This window comes from Bolinopsis microptera, chromosome 6, assembly GCF_026151205.1.
Source record: "Bolinopsis microptera isolate Bmic1 chromosome 6, MBARI_Bmic_1.0, whole genome shotgun sequence".
Lineage (NCBI taxonomy): Eukaryota > Metazoa > Ctenophora > Tentaculata > Lobata > Bolinopsidae > Bolinopsis > Bolinopsis microptera.
Window position 1 is genome coordinate 5,552,024 of NC_087077.1, and position 24,536 is coordinate 5,576,559.

At 37.2% G+C, this 24,536-nt stretch overlaps 1 protein-coding gene across 1 annotated transcript; it reads right to left on the bottom strand.

Moving 5' to 3' along the window:
• Positions 1-126: 126 nt before the first annotated feature.
• LOC134816696 (glycerate kinase-like) lies at positions 127-18,507 on the bottom strand. The gene is made up of 10 exons (XM_063825653.1): positions 18,421-18,507; positions 17,861-17,956; positions 5,663-5,892; positions 5,309-5,406; positions 2,787-2,936; positions 2,479-2,631; positions 2,170-2,255; positions 1,815-1,933; positions 761-871; positions 127-567 (listed from the first exon to the last, which is right to left on the bottom strand). The coding sequence occupies exons 1-10, from the start codon at positions 18,504-18,506 to the stop codon at positions 305-307; spliced, it is 1,392 nt and encodes a 463-aa protein (XP_063681723.1). The 5' UTR covers position 18,507; the 3' UTR covers positions 127-304.
• Positions 18,508-24,536: the final 6,029 nt, after the last annotated feature.

The following is a 24,536-nucleotide window of genomic DNA, read 5'->3' on the forward strand; positions in this document are numbered from 1 at the left end:
TTCCTAACTTGTTACTTATCTAAATGATGAATTTTGAGAACTTTTTACAAAACAAGATCACTCGCAAGTGTAATTAATCAAGTGTAATTCATAAAATAGATAAAACATGAAAACAACCGGTTTGTTCTGATGTGTGAATCATCTAAATATGAATTAAATTGTATCATTCAACCCCGATAAAACGGTGCGAATATGTATCAGCTTTCATTTTATCCTCGTAATACATTTTGTAAAATAAAATATTAAGAAATTGTTAAAGATACACACTATACGTCTGCATACTGCTATACTGTAATGATCAACCTCACAAGTCAATAAAAATAAAAATAATATCCATTAAGTTAGTTCCTGTAAGTCCCGACTTCAACTGATTATCACCTCCATTTAACAACCTAAAGAATCTATACGAATCGCTCTCCTCCAAGAAGACCCCCATATCCAATCCCTGTTGAAGTGCCTGGCAAGCTGTGTTTTGAGTAATGACAGCACCGCTGGCGTCAGTGGGCCCATCCTGGCCGTCAGTGCTCGTCGCTAGAAAAGTGATCTTGTAACTTGTGTCAACTTGTCCTGAAAGTGTTATGAAGTTTTACCCACGACGTTTAATTTTAAATGAGCTGCACATCATATAATAATTTCAGTACTAACAATTCAAAAAATTGTTATATATGACAGGCAGTTGAGATTTTTATTCACTTATGCGGCTAAATAATGTATATATAATATACATAGAAACAAAATAAAAAACACTGTAATAACTGACCGAGGATTAGTGCTGCAGCTAGAGCCATTTCCTGGCACCTCCCACCCAGCCCCTCACCTTGCACTGTCACTGTTGTCTCTCCACCAAATATTAAACACCTTTTACCACTATCTGAGGGCGGGATTTAGTGTATAAATCTAAAAAAGGGTACGTATGAATAATACCTGTATGTCTAGTGTCTACAACAGTTCGGCGGGGATAATGTGATGTCATCAAACATATTTAGTTAATATTCTTTAGTTAATATTCTTTAGTTAATATTCTTTAGTTGATATTCTTTAGTTAATATTCTTTAGTTGATATTCTTTAGTTGATATTCTTTAATCGATATTCTTTAGTTAATATTCTTTAGTTAATATTCATTAGTTGATATTCTTTAGTTGATATTCTTAAGTTGATATTCTTTAGTTAATATTCTTTAGTTGATATTCTTTAGTTGATATTCTTTAATCGATATTCTTAAGTTAATATTCTTTAGTTAATATTCTTTAGTTAATATTCTTTAGTTAATACTCTTTAGTTAATATTCTTTAGTTAATATTCTTTAGTTGATATTCTTTAGTTGATACTCTTTAGTTCATATTCTTTAGTTCATATTCGTTAGTTAATATTCTTTAGTTAATATTCTTTAGTAATTTCTTCCAGAAATTGGGACCTAACTTTTCCCTTTTGTACATTGTTGAATAATCTGTACATATTCGTAATATTATTAACACGAACACAATAATTAGGGCTTCTGTTCTGATGAAACTTGAGGACACACCCAACACTTTTACATGACATATTATACTTATATGTATAATATTTTATACATATAAAACCTGCCTGATGAATATATTACATGACGTGGAAACGTCACATCGATGAAATTGTATTGAGTTATTAACGTACATGATATTTTTAAATGCAGTATGAAAAATTTCATTGAAAATACTAATAACTTAATAATTTATTGAGAAAACACAGATTTGTTGGTTAGTTTATATAATTAAACACTAAACAGCTCCATTGTTATAAAAAACCAATTTATAGCAATGTAATGTAATGTACAAACTGTTATGTTTAGAAGATAAAGCTGATCTGATCTTGCCACCAGTTTCAGGAGAGATATGTTCGTATTTTTTGTCTTCAGAGGGTATTGCCACACATTCCATCAGCTCTCTTGCTACATCTCTGAGGAAATTGAATAATTTACATATCTTACTTGTACATACATTCGAAATCGATTTTCGTTTAAAATGATAATTTTTTAATTGAGATTCTACACTTAAAATCTGTAAGTGTATAGTTTATCAACAGTACGGTCAACGGTGTACATAAAAACCATTTGCATTCAACGCGATTAAGCCAGCTGAAATAGTTGATATCCTAATTGAAAGAAGTTGACGAAACTGACGAAGAATTCTAACCTAGCTTCCCCATCCAAAGTGTCTGTAATAATAAACGGACTGTATCCCTCGCTCTCACTTACACGTGACGCTATATCTAACGCTACCTAAACAGGAATAGGATGATATCTATCAGCGGTCACGTGACATCACTTGTCAATACTAAAAAGAGGTATACTTCCGTTAAACTACCGTGCTATAAAATGGTAGCATTGATTAATAAGGTTTAAGTCAGGGTTTAAGTCAGGGTTACATATATAACAAATTTAAATGTATCGACACCTAGATTATGTCCAATCAAGGGTAGACAAGATGAAAGTGTATTAAGACCTTGTTGGAGGCGATGATGAGGTTGTAGATGTCATTTCCACACGTGGCAACAGATGAATGTTCGCAATGAAGCAGACCCTGAACCGACTGTGGTAGTTGGGTGGGAGTCACGGAGAGTTCTGCCAAGGTTCTGATGACGTCATCTCTTGTCACCTTGGTAGAGCGGAGGTTATAGTTAAGTTTCATAGTTAAGTTTCATAGTTCAGTTTCATAGCAGAGCTTCATTTTTCAAGTTTAGGTTATGATTGGAAATTTACAAATCATTAACGTGTGGAAAATAGAAAAGGGTAAAATTCTAAAATATTCACCTTGGTGGGTAGGGTTGGACCACTTGCTATGAAGTTGATAGGATCCCCGATGACATCTGATATTATCAGAGATAGTATCGTAGCAGGAGATATGAAGCGGGCCAGACCACCTCCCTTTACTTTACAGAGGTATGTTCGCACTGTGTTCAACTAGTTTGGGGAATCGGGTTGAGAACATGTTCAGTCGGTAAACATTCATTTGGTGTAGATCGTAGTTTAAGCGAATCATTTTAATAGTACGGGATTGATTCTTTCCCGACCTAATAGATAAATTAAAATTCACAACACTCCAATATAATTATAATAGTGAGTTGATCAATAAATTACTGACATATTGAGATCGCATTTTAATGGTAATTTATATCTATATATAAGTTAGGAATTCCCTCCATCTAAATAATAATGACCCAGAGTTATACCAATTGATAAAATGCGAATATAATCATTTATATTAATCTTTAACGGATTCGCTTTGCATTTAGATTATTCAAGCTTAGCTTAAATTTCATATATTACTTCTAATCTTACAGTGACAGTAAACAGTAGAGACTAAATAACTAAGCATAAGATGAGACTAAATAACTAAGAATGAGATGAGACTAAATAACTAAGCGCTGTAATTTCAAACTATTCACCTTTTGTGAACGCTTAGTCAATACTCTCGCCATGACAAACCAACAAACTGAGTCGTGGCACTATGATCGTGGCCCTGTGATTTATATCTTATTAATCCAGACTTAAATCTAACAGTTTGCACAAAAAATATTGCAGATTTAAAAGTTCCTATAATAGAGAAGAGCAGGGAGCTCTTTAGAGAATATCCGCGCAGCCACCTCCTCTCCAGAACCTGTTAAACCCTTCCGTCTTCTCCACACCGTCTCCGGAGATTCGTCTGTATCCGTGTTGACTTCAGCAGCAATCCGCTCACGTATCTTCTTGAAGTATTTGCGAACTGTAGCTCTGGAGACACTTCCCTCAAAAGCTGTTTCCCCGACAGCTTTCCCGTCTGAGAAGCCAGCCATGATTACAATAAACTGCCCGGCTGTAATGCTGCTCCGGTGCAGCACGCTCCCAACTTTAGGGGTGATACACTTTTTACATGTCGGGCATTTCCAGCGAGTTATGCATTGTGTTGCAGCACACTGGGCCAGGGTCATGGGTATGTTACAGTTAGGGCAGTGGTTGTGAGTCCGCAAGATCTTCATGTCGAGGAGGAACTGCATACAGTTAGCTTCAGTGGTAAACATTCCCTCTCTATCGTAGTCATCGTAGCTGCCGTATTTGTGGGGTCTGGAACAGTGAGTCATGACTGTAGAGAGTGGCAAGTAAAGGAAATGATATCATGTGTCATGGGAGCTGAGTCTTTTGTACTTATTTCCATCCAAGATTGCATGGTGAAACGTATCGCTCAGACTTCCAAATATGTACTTGGATCGTAATATTGCTACGTCACAGGTCACGTGATTCTTAACGGGACCTGTTACCGACACCCAGACTAACTTAATGCACTCTAAAACGTCACCAGACCCTACTACTAGACCACGGGGTGTATTGTGAGATGTCCAAATCTGGATGCAGAAGGTTGTCCGATGGTGAGGGGCTTGCATTTTAATGTCACGTGATCTAGCAGCGAAATACGCAAACAGCCAGTTTTAAGTGCATTCCTATTTAATTTCCAGCTTTTACTAGCCAGGTTATCAATACTATGGCTGCACGGTATAAGCTATGGTTGTAAGAGGTAAGTGCCCTCAACACAGACCTCATTTCAGAATCAGACTATTTTCAGATGCATAGCTTGTCAGTTTAGTGCCAACTATTTTGCAAATTTTGCAAATTTAAACTTTAAAGTGATGCAACGCATTTGATCTTACTTTTTTTTGTAGTGATGTCCTATTTCAAATAGTGTATCAATGATGGGAAAATGGTATGCATCTAATTCCTAAATACCAATGGCGATATTGATGCCGAAAATAAAGTGTTTAAATTTATTTGACTACTTGAAGTCAAATGGTTTTAAACTTAATGTTTCTCACTTCTCATAAAGTTTTACAGTCAGTGATTAGTGAACTCACGTTAGCTGCTCGGAAAACGTTTTTAATTACAATTGCGATAGGTACCTAATAGTTTTCCGTTCTTGTTTGATTTTTAACAACAAAAAGTAAATGAAAAGAGAACAAAAATAAGAAGAAGAAAAAACCGGAAATAAATATGTAATTTAGTTGTTAGTGTGGTATCTGGTCGTAAAGCCAAGCGAATCCTCTGATAAATAATAATGATAACCTATTTAGTTACATGTAGTTATGTAGTTACATGCTTAGGGATATACATTAATTTTTCTTTCAATTTCAGATATTCATAATTCATATTCACATGCTGGAAACACGGCCAACATTAGGGTTTCGTAGCTCTACTCTTAAAGATCAAGCAACGACTTCCTTAAGCTAATGTTCTCAATAACGTCCTGAATTGAGAAAACCCAAACTTTAGATGCTACTAAAAAGAGAAGTTAGAAGTAGTATTACCTGTTGTATAGTAGCAGAGTGAGAAGTTAGTAGTTTTATAGTATCTATCATGTCCGGTAACGGAACTACAGGATCACACAGCAGAGCGGATCCGCCACCTAAATACACCTGCAGTGAGGAATCATAGGTGGTGTCTGGTGTAAAGTGGGGAAGAAAACAATTAAATTTAAAATTCGATGAATTTATATTTATCAATTTTCGCAATTTTCTGAAACCAGCACCCCACTTAAACTTAAAGTATTATCAGCTAGAGCTATTGAATTAATTAACAATAAAAAAGTAAGAAAGTTGACCTTTGCTGGACCACGTATTTTAAACAAGCTGTAAGCAAAATTCCTCCAACTACCAACTCACCTGATATGAGACAGATACACAGATCCCCCTCTGATAAACTCTCCGAGTACTTGATAATATCTCCTGTAATAGCGAGAGTGTTCTCGTCAGGCAGGTTGTTGCGCGCTGCACGTGCAACTACCTCTGAGGAATTGCTACTCGTATCTATTGTGTTGCTATTTGTAGTCATGGTAACGTGAGATGACTCCGGTATAGAGAAATAGCTGCGCTTTATATGCCTCCCCAGCTTTCTGAAAAATTAAAAATAAATTTTTCAAAGTAATCTGATGATTTAAAATAAAGTAAAAATCAAGATGACCCTTCCGAAATTAATAATCAAATATGAAGATATGATAATACTAAATCGATCGATTAGGTAACACTATAATATATACTGTGGACTTGAATATTGGGGGTTCTTTGAATTTGTTTAGAATTCGTATAAATTGATTAGCAGTGTTTGTAGCCGATTTAATTATCTACGATTTTGACAGCTATTATGATCATGTTGATTGCATGACTTAGCAGAATTGATAGATGTCTGCTTAACGTGGATTATGTCGTTAGTCCACGGCGAGAAAACACCACACATTACATTACTTCTTGAACTAGTATTCAAAGTTATACTTATAAATATATTAGTTATTTTTCGTACAACGAATTGCGAATTTCAAGATCTTGTAGTTCTGTTTCTTCAGTTTCTTCAGTTTTCACTCTTTTGGTTGACGTTCTCCCACATATAATCTACTGTCTTACCATCGGTTGGAACACGCCTGCCAAGACCTCCACGAATGGGCTACCCCACACACCCCGTAAATTCTAATGGTGTTCTCAGGCTGAACTTCTAGAGTTATTAATACAAATAACTTGGTCTCCTTTCTCTTGTGACACCCTAAACAATCACTGTACAGTCCACTATAACACATATGACCCTTTAAATCTTTAACCACTCCCTTTCGGGATTAATTTCGGAGAATAGAAGCTGAAAGTGGAGTAATTAAAGTACTAGATTCAACAGCCAGAACGCCATGAAAATATGACCTCATTCACCGCTCAGCCGTTAAATTGAGGTGCTGCTCTCAATTTTTGACATTTAAATTATTCGTTTTCGACACGAGGGTCGCGATTCGTTGATTTTCATGGTTGAGGGCTTTCTAGTTCGGTAATTCCTGTATAATTGGGATTATGGGCATCACATTGTGATTTAGAAGAGCATCTTTTGTGAGCACTTCTTTATTGGTCTATTTTCGAACCGAGGAATATTATCATGTTGAAATACTACTACTTTTCATCAATGTTTTGTCTTGCACTAGTGTTAGGACCACTTAAGGTAAAGAATAGGGCCAAGTAGGAATAAGAACAAGACAGCCCTGATAATGTGTCCAGTGTCCACCATTAGTGAGGGATAACTCAATATCTAGCCATTGAACAACAGCTGTCCTCTCAAAAGTTGGGTGATGGAATGAATTGACATAACAAAGTCCTCATAAAAATATAATTCACATGACGTAACTTACTGGTGTCTGTCCTGTTCTCTATGATGAGTGCAAGTGATGACATCATCACTTCTCTACCATGACGTCATCACTTCTCTACCATGACGTCATCACTGCTCTATCATGACGTCATCACTTCCCTATCATGACGTCATCACTTCTCTATCATGACGTGACGTGGTCCCACGCCAAATTAAACCAGTTCTCTAGAACTTAAGTTCATCTAATCTGAACTTATAACTATAAGGTTAAATGTATTATGGTATTATAACTACTTAACCACGAAATAAGGTGCCCCATTAATCTGGAAACCACTCAAGATTACCATCAGCGGCACTACCTACAGCTTTACTAAGCGACCGTATTTAACGTACCAACTATAACCGGTTTTGCAAAGGATTTGACGGGGAGTCTAGAGGTAGTGTTAATAACTTAAGAAGGGTGTTTAAATTACAATTAACTTCTAGTTAGGACAGCAACAATTTGTTGACGAGAAGGTCGTGGGATTTGTTCAATGATGATAGCTTTTATCGAGCTCTGTGGTGTACTAAGTCAATGTAGGGCGTTGCCATGATTCTATTGAGTGTTACTAAGTTGATGCAGTGGACCAGTATGTTACTAAGTAACCAGAGCGTTACTAAGTAACCGTGGATTTGTAGAGTGTTACTGAGTTGTTATGCACTATTAATGCTTTTCATACAAAGTTACAACAACGTCTTCATGTTATGTATCCTATGTTCAACAATTTAGCTTTAAATTTAAGTTCAAACGTTTTTGAGAGTTGGGAGAGAAGTTGGGCTGATGCGTTACAAGATTATTCCCTGACAGGGTGTTCACAGTTTGCACCTCTAAAGCCCAAATAATAGTACTCGGAAGATGAATAGATAGATGAAATTGATATCTATTCTCATCTATCATTATATTTCTGATCGGTGGAGTCATTTTTTAAGTCGTCAACTGGACTAGCATTGAAATGAAGCATACCGCATAATCATAGTAATTAATATCCATTCTCAACGAACCTTAAATATCCTATTCAAAAGTATGAAAGGTAAGGTATTAACTGGGTCACCTTTTAACTCGTCAACTAGATTGCACTGGTATTGAGTTGAAGCATACCGCATAATAGTTATAATTAATATCCATTCTCAACGATCCTTAACTTTATTATTGAGTCACTTTTGAGTTTTTAACTCATCGAGTTTGACGCTCTTGCTTTGCACCGTTACTCTTTACGATAGTTTCTGACGTTCTGATACATGATCTCATGTTTTTGTCGATATTAAATGTCTAAGATTGCATTAATTGAAGATCTCCGCCCATGACCCCTACAACACATAGCGTAGACGTTTATCACTCATTATTTATCATATCACTATTCATATTATCATAATTGCGGGGACGAGCTCTCGATTTTAGACAACGTTGTTGAATATTCAAAATAATAAATTGATACAAAAAGGTCAAGGTCTCCTCAAGAATGGTTACACTGTATAACGTTAGAGTGACCTGTACAGCTGTTACTGTTAGTTGGAATTTAAGCTCGGGGTTGTACCATGATCATCATCATCAGCATGGTAAAACCATACCGGCAACCCTTAATCTGGTGGTCTGGCATATTAACTGTTTGTCTGGATTACTTTAACGAATTTAATATAAATTTCAAACCCAGACCTTAATTTTCAATCGTTTTAAATGGCGGACGACCTAAATACTACTTGATCGGACAACTAGTTCAGTATTCACCCAATATATCAGTCCGTTACTGATCACGTGATGGCGCCAGGACACGCATCTTATTTTCTTGCCATTTTTATTACTTTATTGGATTCTACAACCAACTGGTGCTTGTACTAGAACCGCGATTAAATCTGAAATTCCGAGTTATCATTGCATTATTAATTGGCTATGAAGATGGTACGACCAGGTAGAAGATGGTTAGCGGTTGCCCACTCATTTTATCATCTCCGTCAAATTTGACTCGCCGAATTTATTTCGGTACTCTCTAGGAATTCTTAAGGCAGGACTTCACTACAACGTTGTCAATGCCAACTTGGCATCCGTTGGTAAGGACTGATTCATTCCGGAAATTAAGTAGAAGTTTCAAGTGTGTGGTCCTTGGTTCTGCACTGTAGAACCAGCATCCGCACACGATCACGAGTATGAATTTTTTTTAAATTACTCAATTATAATATGATTTTGAGTAAAGGAAGATATTTCCAAGGTATCATAGTTTTCGCATCGTTGGAGATTTTATCTGGTTCAAAATTCTCATTTTGACTGAAATTTTAAGCTGAACTAACAATATATCGGGAATATAGATTATCTCTAGTACTATTTTCTTAAAATTTCGGCGTAATATTTTTGCATACTTGTGGATTTAGGCACTCACAAGTCTAGTTTTGGGCCCAATGTGAGGTGTGCGAGGAGGACTGGAGGAGTTTGCGTTACGTATAGTCTAGTCAGTGTCAAATGATGCAGTCCCCGACGTGACGTACTGCATGACTTATTCATTTTTAATCTGTCGTGAGTAAGAGACAATTATAATGTTTGGCCAAATATTATGAGCAAAATAATGAAATCTCCATCGAGAGATCAAGGATAGCGAGGGCTTCAGGGATGATGAATGGTTAACTATAAATAGCGATTAAGATTTAATGAAGTTAATGACAGTTACGAGTACTGATTAGTGTGACGTTTCTGTGACATATAACTGGTGATGCTAGATCTGACGCTGCAGATGCCACTTTTGAATTTGCCGAGTTCATCTTGTCGTTTTCTTGGTATCACAGAATAGACTATCATCAGCTCTCTTTTGAAAAGACACCTTGGCCAAAAAAGCATACCAACTACGTGCAGATAATATATTATCCGGAATCAATTACAGTCTCAAAAGACGCCACGCTTAGGATCTCTGGATATAATTATTGGATATAATTATTAATTATTTCATACCACTACGGCCCATGTGCTCAGGAACCATCTCGTCATTATTTGGCATAATACATGGATCTGCCCTACTGGTCACTGTCAGGTAATCATAATCAAGTACCTCATATCCCCAATTCGTTTAATATAGACACCTTGCAGTTTCTTTTGCAGAGGTCTTCGGTCTTCCTAATTTGTTGATTATCTTTAGTTATGATGCACTTGGATAATTCAGTGTTTTTGTTCGTATTTCAATTTTGGTAGCAGCTGACTTGATTGCCAGCTTGGAAATATCGTGTTTCAATCCAAATGCAGTTGAATGCACTGACGAAATGGAGAAAGTTGACTAGATTAATATAAGTACGTCCAAATGTATTTAGAGATTAATTTCAGTAAACGAACACTTAAAGTGTCATTCATGGGTTGGTATACCAGTTTATAATTCCAACACTATTTGGAAATATCTCAATCGCAGAGATAGCCACTGTCCCCTTAAGATCCTATTTATATGGGCCAAGGTGCATTTGACTGCCATTAGTAAGTACTTTCGGCTGCATTTAGTGCCAGCTGCTTATTTTCATTATTGTTGGTCCTGTCAAACCGGTATTACGCTAATCAGGATTATGAAGATATGCCAGCGTAATTGATAATAAGTTTATATTTCAACTGCAACTGGTTCTTTCTGTGCCGTATTGCCTATGTCTAAGCCTTGTCAACAGTAATACTAATTTCAAGGGCCAAGGATCAAACTGAATCCTAAGATATCCTGCTTTATGATCCTGCCGGGTATGATTGTAACTATGATTTGTACACAAACACTTAGTGGCTTACGGAAGGTGGTTTAAAATGGCCAAAATGTGGCTAACGTAATACAGAAGGAATATATCTAATGTAGTTCGAGGAGTCATAACACCATAACCCTCCTCGCATCCTCAAGTGGCGTTTCTCTTGGCGATCGTTTTTTTAAATGACAGCCTGGAATCTTGATCACTTAGACATGAGAATTTGGCCAGTATAGTAGGGCCATATGAGGAAATTTGACGACGATTAAATTAGGTCAAAGGAGGATAGGCTAGTGATGTGTCATGTGTGTATAAAGGGGTGAACCGCACCTACCTTCTCTTATCTTTAGATTAATCATTTCTTTTAAATTCGATTGCCCGATTCTTATTGTCTCTGATCCGTCTAACTATTTCTATCCTCTTCCACATCCTCAATTTCAACTTCCCGTTTCCCGAACTCCTACTACTTCTACACTACTCAAAACCTCTGAACTTTTTCCTTGCTGTCCCCTCGGCCTTCTCTTTGACCCCTCTCCTTCTACCTAAAATCTAAATGATTGATTGATGAGTTTGACAGTCGACTGGTGGAAAATCTAAGCTATAGGGCGACAGGTAGAAAAATTAGTTTTTATCTTATCTGATGGTTTAATTTTACTCTGATTGCGATGGCTATCTATTCGACATTCTTAGGCCTGGAATATTGTCCGAAACAGAAAGACGAGCCAGGCGCCGTCTATTCATCCAATTGACTATTGCTTGAGAATAATACGTTTGGCGTAGATGTTTATCGAAAATAAGCTAGGAAGGGAAGCAATTTTAATGTTGGTCTCGGTGATAGCTAGTAGTAGTCCTTTAAAGAATATTAAAGCAACTATATTTCTCAAACCAATCACTAAGCAGTGCTACTTACAAGGTCGGAGCGGTATTTTGGCACTTGGCATATTATGCTACTATAGAATAATAGAGTTTGATACTGAGTACTGACTCAGGGAAATACTTCATTTCTTGCACAAGTATAAACTATAAGAGCGTTTTTTTAATTTTTGCTATGATTCCGGGCACTGTGAGTATCTTATATTCTTTAGAACTATCCTTGGTATGTGGTGGTAACGTGTTTATAGAAGTGCAAGTGGTTAACGTATCCTGGTGTTAACCACTTCTTGGTCTCCTCACCATCTTTACAACTTTTTCCGGTTTGCTAAATAAGGAGTTAATATGAATTATGATGTGTTTTTATATGAAACCACGGACGACTAAACAACAAAATGCAGATACGCTGGTCGTTGATATTTGCTCTGGCAAAAGCAATTTATATTTTCCATGTAGTCTATACTCTATTATTGTCGATATTAACAATTGAACTCTGTTTCAGGTTCGCTAAGAAATTTGCTGCTTATAATCATCACGATAAACTGCGCAGTTCACTTGTCGCATTTTATTTTTCCTTCGTTTTTAGCGGATCTGTTGACGAAATACTTGCGACTACAAAAGCTTTCTTGTCTTGTGAGATCCCATTATTTCGCAATAAGGACATAATAATTAATCATTTTGGCCATTACGTAGTTTAATCTATCAGCTCTTTATCTCGTCGAGCAAAAAACCTATTACTCCAAATGATCTGACCACCCTTAAAACGATCAGCGATTAAGTACAGATAATTAAAGAATAGGTGGCGCACCCAGCACGTGCACTCAAAAATATCTAGATCTTTTCTTTTTCCAGCAGATTCTATTTCCCACGTGCACACGTCTGGATTCTTGGGATTCCTTCGTTAAGGAATAAAAGATGTATTGCGGCCCACAAATCGAAATAGCATTACTATTGCCGATTTGCACGTGTAGAGTAGCACTGGATCAGAGGCCACAAAGTAGTTAGAGCCCGAGCCATCGATATAATTTATCACAGCAGTTAGTCGAATCACGTGCACAATTACCGATCAGGAAAAAGTGAGATAACTGCGGTCACGGGTCATAGCGCACGAAGCACGTGCTCAATAGGTGCTCTAGTGATATTACGTCTTGTAGCTGTTGGAAACTGGTTATATTTAAAGATTGTTTCTATGACGACCATTAATTCTTATGCCACGTCAGATAGCATTGTCTATAAATGTCATAATTGTATTATCATTTTCGTAGTGAAATATTTTTGATCAGTTTGACATCTTAGTTCTAGGGTCTCTTTCATTTTGCTTTAGTTATAAAACAGACCACGTTTATCAATTTCAATGTTCTGTGACGAATATTGCATGGCGAAACATTCTTGGAAACATGAGGCAAGTTCATCAGCCGATCAGGTGTAAATCGCGGCCTAGATTATTTATATGTTTCAAGAACCCCCTCCAGGCCTAGATCTTAATTACAAATTCTGGAAAATGAACGACAGCGGTATCGATTATCGAATTATTTCAACATGCATACCTTCTCCAAATTCATCACTAATCAAACTAAAGTTTAACAGCTTCTGGGTTCTGACGGATCTACTCCAGGAGGAAACCCCATGGACACCGCTCTCACCTCTGCTCGGGTACAAGAACAACCCTCTTACCATGTGTCACTGCTACCTCGCCCTGTAACGACTTTATAACGACAGCACCATATAGTGACATGTCATTATAAAGTGCTTGTCACTATATTATAGTGTTGTCACTATATAGTGTTGTCACTATATAGTGCGGGAATCAATTCCTCGCATCGCTCAGAGGTACGCTGAAGAACAACCCCTGTCGGCGACTCAGAATCTGAACCAGATGTCCTTCAACAGAAGTGATTTAGATGCTCCCATCTATGTAGTCCCTCGCTCGAATAGTTTTGCTTGATTTGTTTTACTTTCAATTGGTTCTTAAATGTCAGATAAATTCCAGTTCTTCAGTGTCTCGAGATAACGTCATGTGAATTACTTGATGACGTTGGAGGAGTCCTAACTTTCCTCACGTCCGAAAATGGCGTTTCTCTTGTATCAAATATTATGATCTATTAAATTGTAGGTTTGTTGCTTAATATAGCCAATCAAACGAAGATATTGAAAAGCATTGCGATTGTTGTAGTACCAGTAGCTTAGTCAAATTGTTTTACAGCCGAACTTTTCTATAGCGTGCCTCTCTATAGCGGTCCTCTTATTTTCTCCCAAACTTTAAGTCAATTAACTGTAACTTTTTGTTTCCCCCCGAGAGGGCCGGTATAAAGAGCTAAAGAGGTTTTACTGTATTAAAATTGCAATGCTATTCCAAAAACATTGAGACAATTCTACGTATTTTTCTTGGGGGTCAGTTTTTTTCTCAGACATATTTATGCTTGTAATTGTATTATTATGGTCCGAGTCGGTCGCCAATTAGATGCGAAACAAGAACCTCTTAAGTTAAATTGTTAGTCTGGATATTTATTATTTAAGCATGTTCGATGCTAAAGATTCAACCACTCGAGAAAATTGATTTGCAATATTGCTCAGCCTACTTTGCCGTTCTCTTACTAACTACCACTAACTCACTCAAATAGCTATCGGGACACTACTACTAGGCATGGAAAAATCCTTCCTGGAGTCGGAGAGGACAGATGAGGCTCACAAACGGAAAAAGAAGTGGGCCCTGTTCTTGATTGCTCTGTGCTGTTTTATCACTAATATGTGCTTCAGTGCTCGTGATGGGTTCCTAGCGCTCTTTGCTGATCAACATGGTATAACAGGTAAACTCGCTTTAAAGTTCCAATTTCCACCAATCTTTTAAATGTATCATTTTATAAACTCGTTTAAGATTTTCAAATAAATTAAACCTGGTGCAAGAGTGAAAGTAAATGTGATATTAATATATGGGCATATCATATAAAATTGACGATACAAATTGACGAAACTTTTTTAATTAAGTACTAAGACAATTAAACCATATTTTCAGGTTACGTTTACGGACTATTCAAAGCAAACTACATCGTCGGCTACGTCCTCATGGGTTTCCTCAACAAAACGATCCTCAGATTCTTCTCCGCTCGCTGTGTCATCCTCTTTGGTCTGTTCGGACACGGTGTGTGCATGATCCTAGCAGCAGTGGTGTACACAGTGCTCCTGGACACTAAGGAGCCCCCTCTACCTCACAACAAAGTCCTGTTCCAGATCCTGACTTGTCTCTTTCAGGGGATCCAAGGAGGCCTGATGAGCTCTGTTACCCTCAGTAGTCTCTCTCTGGGGTCAGCTTACTTCAGGGATGATATGGGAAAAGTTAATGGGACTTACTATCTGGGAGCGGTTATTCCACATGGAGTGGTGCCGGTCATCGCTAACTGGATCTACAACACTTGGAATGGTTACGCGCCCCCACTCTACATATTTGGATGCCTTGCCTTTGCTCTGTCTGCCGCTGCCTACGTTATCTTCGTCACTAAGGACTTTGACTTCAAGTTTGAAGAAGATGATAAGAGTGGGGCCATTAGTTCTCTCCCATACAGGAGTTTTATTCCTCTCGTACAGTCCTACATCCTGACTGCCTACCTCAGCTACCTCCAACTGGCTCTACCAAAGTTCGCAGCAGTAAAGCTAGGATTCTCCGTGGTGGCAGCAAGTACGCCTCTCTTCGTTCTGATGATCTCCATCGCCATCGTCAACGTCATCATCACATTCCTCTTCACCGGCAGCTCCAACAAAATCCTCCACATTCTTCTACTGTGCTGCACTATCGACACAGTAGCTGCTTTCCTCATCTTCCCTGCTAACGATGCGTCTCCGCAGTGGATCTCCGCTGCTCACATTGCTACCTATCCTTTACTCTGCCTTATTGGAATGTCTGACGCATACAGCACTATCAACACCACTCCCGCTATGATATACCTCTACTGCACCGCCAGAGCCAGGGAACCCAGTGATAGTCAGAAACATACCATGGCTTCTCTTTGGATAGCTGGTAATGGCCTGTCGTACGCGTTTGGAGCATATCTGGCAGGTTTCATAGACCAGGTATTTGAGGAGGATTTCCATCGTGCGGGTATTTTCTGGGGCTGTCTGGCCCTGGTCTGTGTGGTTTCTTTAGTTGTGCCCATTCTAAGTTTTAACAATAGTGGAGAACAGTACAAGATTTGTGATAATGAGTCAAGTTCTTCCGCTTCCGAGTGATAGATACTTTAATAGTGAATTATTCCTTAATTTGTTCGCTCCACTAATGTAACAGCTTGTTATGAAGCATACTAACATTACGATAGGGCACACTTGATTAATCTTAGAGCTTGACCAATGACCAGTATAATAGTGATAAATCAGAGTAAGTATTTAATGATAGGATTAGATGTAAGATGACAAATTATATCTGATGACCGACAAATTTGTCCAGTTCAGAATAGCCAGTTGCGTTGACGCACTGAGTTTTAAATACTTCACTGAAAATAAGAGTAATTTAAAAGTTCACCCCGTTTAAATGTGAGTGTATAAAACTGCATACATACTGCACATTCTTTCGTGTGGAAAATCCAGAGTTTGAGTTTAACTTCTTTTTTATACTTTGTGTTAGTAATTTAATTACTGTAGTTATCCATACATAAATATATTATTTGTTTTATTACAATACTCATTATTAATTTATGCTTATCAAATTACAATAATTATCAATTATTGATGTTTAAATGTACAATTATTTCTTAATTCGCGTTTCATTCAATATGATTTTCATTGTTATTCATGTAATGAATTATTAAAAATATGCGCTCGGACAAAATTTTTGAGTTGATTTTTAACTGTTTAAAGTACATCTTATCAAATATTTTTCGTTACAATTATACTTAAACCTTAGTTGTAGTGAACGCTGAACTTAGTCGTACTGAACGTACGTTCCAATCATTTTGTAGTGAACGTTTGTGAACGTTAGTGAACGTTAGTCAATATTTTGATAATTTTTCCGATAGTTTTTAACTTTAAGGGGTCATTCATAAACAATGAGAGAAAACCATGTTGTCGGAATTAGACAGTAAATAAACAATAATGAATAAAAATAAGTCACTAGTATAGCAAATAGTAATGAAATTATTGCTCTTTAATTCGTGAATTGTTCATAAGACGCAAACTTGCGTTAACATAAATATAAGGTCTCGCTGCTTGTCAACTGTGAGGCGGTTTCTTTTTTGTTTAATACCCAGTCGTACAAGCTCCAATTCGTCTCACAGGGTGAGGCTGATGTCGATTGCGACAGCGCTTTCATTGCAAAACTCTGTAGTTCGGGTACCTCGCAACCGAAGTTGCTCCACCAAGAGACTGGATCGTCAGAATCTTGGCTAAAACTTGAGGCAGCGTCAGTAGAGAATGAGCATCTTTTCTCTCGGTAGAACGTGTGCTGCGAAAGTATCTTCTTCTTTGTTGCGCCGTCACACCACGTGTCCATGACATCAAGAAACTCCTTCCAGACATCCTGATTCGTGTGCTGATCATATCCCTGATAAGCCGGGTGAACACAAAACCCTACTGAATGTAGAGGGGAATGGAGCTCGAGCCACCTTTTGTTGGCAAGACTAACCATATCACTTTTATGGTTTCTATTGCGGAAAGCAAAATTTGCTAACTTTAAGGTGAACAGATAATATTTGTAATAAATTACACCGATGAAACCAACAGGAATCTTAAGACTATTGTCTGAAAATCTAAGCAAGACTATTATCGGCTCGAGAATTGAGCATAAATAGTCGACTTCTATCCAGAAATGGGGCTCAAGATCAAACAACATTTGTATTTGTAACATACCTCAAGGCCCTGAAGGCCTGGCAATGGAAACGCTATAGTACTTAGCCGGATAATTGGGCTATGTCCGGTATTTTAATTTCATAATAGCAATTAACGTTCCTTATGTTCCGAACGTTAAAATCTTTTAGCAAACGCGTTCACAAACTATTTTTAGTGAACGTTCCGTACGTTCACTACAACTAAGACTTAAACTGATCTTTTTAAACCTTAAAACGAATAATCAACAAGATAAATGAACTGCTTAAATCAAATTCGAATTAATTTTATTAAGTTACCTGAACCCCCTCCAACTCATCTGAATATTTCCTTACCGTTTAATTGGAATGAACATATCCAGGGCAGCCTTTCCAAATCCGATAACGCTGACATTACCATCTAGCTCATACTCTCTTACCCCCACGTACAACCTAAAGAATGCGTTATGTTTATATTCATTATATAATACCAATCTTAAAATGGAACTATCAGCGAAATGTGCTGCAGCTATGTTATATTTCTACAGCTTCTTTTTTAGATAATACGGTGTTAATGTTTAAGGTATCAAAACCATTATGGTCTTAAAAAAAATAATAAAACAAAATGATAAAACATGGTGACAGTGTTACTAAACCACCACACCACCACACCACACCACACCACACCACACCACACCACCACACCACCACACCACACCACCACACCACACCACACCACACCACACCACACCACACCACACCACACCACACCACACCACACCACACCACACCACACCACACCACACCACCACACCACCACACCACACCACACCACACCACACCACACCACACCACACCACACCACACCACACCACACCACACCACACCACACCACACCACACCACACCACTACGTACTTGTTTTTCTCGACCCGTAGGGCTCTTTCAACAAATAACTGTGGGTTGATCTGTTTTATCACCTGATCTGTTATTCTCTTGTACATGAAACCTAGCATAATAGTTCAAGTTAGACAATTATCAAACTTTGTGTAGTATCCGATAACATAAAAAAGATAATCAAAGAAATTATAATAAAAAAACTGGGTCGATAGCACATGATGATCATTACTGTCTTCATTATAATAACCACTATTACACTATGCATTAGAGGTGGATAAACTTAGTAAGAGGAAACATAATATTTATAAACACGTTTTATAAATATCTTGCCGATAGAACAAAACATTCAAGAGCTAGAAGCAAAGAAAATTGTATGCCACCTAAAGGTAAAGGTCCATGATATGAAAAACTTTACTAAGTCCAGTTGTTTAGTTTTTGTCAAATAATTTGTAAGATATTTCTCAAATAGATCTTAAGGCTGAGCGTGAGTTTGAGACGAATTTAGCTTTCATTTTAGACTTCACGTCTCCCGAAATAAAACTGCGAACAAAGTGAAACAAGGAACTTTGTTCGCAGTTTTATTTCGGGAGACGTGAAGTCTAAAATGAAAGCTAAAGATATTTCTCAGTAATTCCGTCGACCAGTCAGTCAGTCTGTCTGTTTGTCAGTCTATCTGTTTGTCAGTCTGTCTGTTTTTCAGTCTGTCTGTTTGTCAGTGTGTCTGTTTGTCAGTCTATCTGTTTGTCAGTTAACAAGTTTAGAGCAGCTATTTTTTTGGTCTGTCAATCTGTCTGTATCTGATAACAAACCAAGCAGTTTCGACCTGAAATTATGATATCTTCGTTGATAGGAATCGCGAGCTTTGAATTTAAACACTCTGGTTAAAATTATTAAACCATCAAATTGCATACATTTTTCAAGGGGAATTTGAAAACAGTTGTACTTGGTTAAAGAAGGTTGGATAAAAACCACGTCACCCCAACAAACCACGTGATCAATTAACAGATTAGATTTTTTTTAGATTTGAAAAATTTTCAAAACGGTATATACAAATCAACAGGATTATAAAACATAAAAATAAAAACCGCTTTGTCGGCAAATGCCAGGGCCCTAACAATCCACTCAAAAAAAAAAAAAAAAAAAAAAAAAAAAAAAAAAAAAAAAAAAAAACAAACCTTACAAGACGTGGACTTTACACGTTAGTGATCCTTGGTTGTAGATCCATGTAGGTGTCTTTACAGAAGTTTGAGGTGAATGGGAGGCAGTTAAAGAAACCAAGGTTTAACTTGGTATAAATATCCTGGGTTATTTCAATACAGCTGTAACATCCGACCACAATTACAATTTTCAATTCAAGATATTAAAATAGCTTCCTGTAACCAACAATTCCCATAGTTTAACAGTACTTACCTGTTTTAAGAAGAAAAGATATGTAAGAAGAAAACCAGCAAGAACACCAAAAGAAGCCAGAATAATCCTGACAGTGATCCGTATTAGGTAGTCACCAGTGCACCGTGGTACTTCATGTCTCAACGTTACCATGGATACGAGGAACCCAAACACTAACCTGTCAATCATCGTGTGTTTTTACTTCTACTTCATGACACTAGTGATTTAAAATAAACTATTTACATAAAATTCAGTACTGTCCTTTACCTCATAACTCCCGCCTCCCGGAGAGGGTGCATTTACTGTTAGGACCCCCCCCCCACTGTTAGGACCACCCCCACTGTTAGGACCTCCCCCCCCCCCCCCCCCCCCCCCAGTTAGTACACTTACCCGCCCACATGAGCCCAGTTATCTATCCAGGGGAGGAGGCCAGGTATAAGAAGGAACACACAGATACCCAGCCAACACAGCATCTTCCTGGTCTGATGCTCTCTTAGTAAACTCCTCCCTTGTCTCCATTCTCGTATCTTTATTATATCCCGGGCTATGTGGGAGCCTATGATACCGAACAAGGATCCTGATGCTCCTACCTGAAAGGAAGGGGGGTTCATATTTAGTTCTGTGGGCAGCTTATTTTGGTAATAATACTTACTAACTATGTATATAGCAGAAGAATTAATAGCGTTACTAATAAAAACAAAAAACTTCTAAATATTTAAAAGAGAAAAAAATCGTTATTAATTATGAACATGTAGTAAAGTAAAACCCCGATTAACTGTATTATTTCCCCAAATTGTACGGTAAATCAAGTTTTTTTCTGTACAACTATCCTGAGTAAAACGCACCATTGGTTGATAAGGGGTAAGAACAGCAGATAACAAGATGCCTCCAGTACCGCTCACACAATAAACCAGAGCTGTCCTCCACCAGCCAACCCCCTCTTCGTAGGGGCGCACAATAAAATACAGAAACACCAAACTGTGGGTTTTGTGTGTGATTTTCAAAAGTTTCAGCCGCTAGAACAGCTATTAATATTATATATTATCATAGCATATATTATCATAGCAGAATTGAAAAGTGAGATAACACTTCATACACATATAAACCCTGGCCTTGTTGAAATGCAGTAACCAACTAGATATTAATTTCCAGTAAAATATTAAGATAATCTAATAATAATATTAAGATAATGTTTGTTCACAATGATGTGTTTACCTAGTAAGAAGATGAAGAATGCCACCATGAATAAATATAGGCAGTAAGAACCGGTAAAACTGATATAGCCCTGATACGTCAACACCACACACATGTTTAACGCAATCAACCTGAAACAAAATATATTATGAACAAAATATTCTGAATAAATACCATGTATTAACGTAATTCCACAGGTACGTAGCTGATCTTAATATTCATATTGAAAAATGTCAAGCTATTCAAACAATTGTTCCGTGCTTTTTATAAGACATAAATCAGGATTAATTGTATATTTTGCACGCATACGACATAAAGCTATTCAATATTTGAACGTAAAACCAAACTTTCCCAGTATAAATAATAATACTATATACCAGAGATGTTTGAAACTTCTCAGAATGAGTCACCTAGATGAATTAGTGTCACACAAACCTTGCTACACAGACCAGCATGAGGGTGGAAATATCCGCTTCTAAACGCACATTCTTCCTGGAAAACAAATCTTTAATATAAAAACGATCATCAAACTTTTAAAAAGAAGTTATATACTCTTGTCAATTCAAGGCCTCGTATAAATCATTATTATTTCAATAAATTTTCGATTCTCATTTGTCAAGAAAAAAAACTTACGTCAGGTCATGACGAAGGACAATATAACACCAACCTCAGATATGATAGCACACTGGCCCTGAAGTCCAAAACAACAAGGTCTAGCTGTTACCTCGCACGCCAAGGTGGGAGACTTCTCTCTTCCTGACCACATGTGTTAAAAAAGGACGGAACATTTTTTTAACTAACAAAACGTAATAAAACTCGAATTAATACATTTATGTTGATTTATATTGTAGTTTTAATCATGTTAGCAATTTGAAGATGACAATGACATTGAAACATTGAAACGTGACAATTTTATTAATACTATTTGACAGGTAAATATGACTCACTGAATATTGTACGATTCTCTCCGACCTCACAGTGAGTGGGCCAAGTTGTTATGGGTCCCTTCCATGCTGAGTCATTAGCTTTATCTTCGGGATGATGACAAAACTCTCGACTCATGCCACAGATCTGAGAAAAAATGCATGCAAACGTAAATTTAGAAATTGAACCAATGTCGAAGAATGAAGAGTTTTTAAAAACGATACTATCAGAAATTAACATTTAATGGGACATTTGTAAATGATATTTTTATCTTTGAGCATATTCCTCAGATCATTATTACTGTTAAGTTATATTGTATGAAATTCCAAAGTCACCTTGCTTTCATAGAAGTTAGAAAAAGCACTGGTGCAATTTTCAGACAGGGATTGCCAACAAACATTCAGATCTTTTCTTACGCAGCAACCAGTTTTATCTTCAACCTTCTTTTCTGCCTCCGCCTAAAAATAATGGAATTGATATTAGTTGCAATACTGAGAGCGAGTAGACCATTTTGTATCTTTGTTAGTACATTACAATAAATTATTCACACCCTGAACCTTAAGACCATGATAATATCATCTTACCATTTCCAAGATTGCAACATCGCTTCTCATGCAAGGAGCATATTTAGCACCAAGATGAATCAAGGCTTGATACTCTGGACCAATCCAAAAGTTCTCCTGCTGCATATGAGTGACAGTTTCATAGGCAAGATTGTGTCTTAACAGTTGTTTTTTGATTGGTTTATATGTTGTTCCTATTGGTGCAAAACTAAAACTGCACAGTGCTGCTATAAGAACCAAAGTATCCACAAGCATCACCCAAAGAGTAAAATACGGCCTGCAAAATATAGATAAGTTGCATACGTATACTGGGTATAGTATCTGATCTAAAAATGTATTTACAAAAAAAAGGACATCTCATTTCAAATTGTTTAACAAAGTGTGCAATATTTCAAAACAAGAACATACATAAAAAACGAAATTTTAAATCTGAACTACCTGCTAAATGTGTGAAGATGTTTCCCATTATTCCTGCTCATCTGATCCCTGTACCGCATCTTTGAAATTAAATCCTTTGCAGATGTTGGTGGAGAACAACATGTTTTGGAACCTTTGCATTGTAAACATGGAACAGGGAAGAATAACTCTGATTTGATTTCTTTAAGAATCACAGAAATCCTTGCCATGTTTGTGGTAACCTATAAAAAGAGTTAACTGTTGGAATGATTACATGATTTCACTCAAAGCGTTATATGAATGAGAATTTTAATTTTTATTTAATAATTATATGATTCAACTATAAATGTAAAGGTGTTGATGTTATAAACATATTGAATTTTATTCATCTTGGGTATGAGATTGGGAAGATGGTTGTTGTAACCAATGTATAAAGAAGACTGTTGAAAATTGTCTTCTCATCCTCCTCTTCTCATCCTCCTCACATCCTCCTCACATCTTAAAGTTGTGTTTTTTCTTGCATCAAGTATGCTTTGCCAAAGTAGATGTCAATGTAAAAGGGTTGGGATGATATAAAGCTAGGCAATGCTGTTCACCATGGTAACGAGACTGGATTAATTTTATTGCGTTTTCAAATGTGATGATATAGTCACATGGCACAGGTTTATAATATATATATAATTGGAAGTTATCTCCCAGTATTGTGCACAGTGTCAGATATGGAGCATGGTGCTGCAGCCATAAACAGGAGTACATACTCAAAAATTATTCAAACAGTATACACAGATAATTCTAACAATGGTAATTGCCTAGTTTTAAGGTTATACACCCTCAAAAATGAATAAGCCAATAAATTAAATTAAATGTAATAATAGAAATTTTTAAAAATCACGGTATAAAATTTAAAAAATTTGTTTTACTAACAAGCGATTCTGGCCCACGCCCACCAAGCACTCCCGACCTTTAATAATCTAGGAGTGTTGATCGCAGGTTAGGGTCCAAATCACTTCTTGTAGTGGGTGGTAAACTTTTTTGTATCACCGTAACCCCTGATAGCGATGATACAAGTTCTGACCGGATCGATTCGCAGTCTGCGTCTGATAAACGACATTTCATCACAGTACCTTTGGCCTTCTTCTCATCAAGGTGCTTTAAGAATTGTGATGCCTCCAATGCCATTCCTCCTGTTGTACTGAACACAAGTGGGGTAAACATAGCTTTCTCTACATTCAGGAATCTTTCGTTGTACTCACGTTTTTTGTTTTTCTCATGAGTTTGGCATATCTGTGAGATGCTCTTGTCACTGTGAGACTGGGCTTGGTCGCGGAGTACCCTTACGCCTGTGAATGCCCTGTCCAGTGGTACGCGCGGCGTGGCACAGTAACACATCGCGCTACAACATAATTTGTTCGTTGTTTGTATTATTTAGATTTCAAGGATTGTTTTTGACGGATGTTTCTCGTTTAAATTTCTTAAAAGTAGCGCGCGTCGCTTTCTTTTCAAAATTTTATTACAGCCGTTGGTGCACGTTGTAGGCCCGCCGCGCACGAGTGTGCGGCTGTTTCTGGGTTTGCTGCTTTCGCCCCGGTACTTTAGCGGTGATAAGAAAATGAGGGCCACGTCGTGATACAAATAGCACGCGCTGGGTTAGTCTAGTAACAACGGACA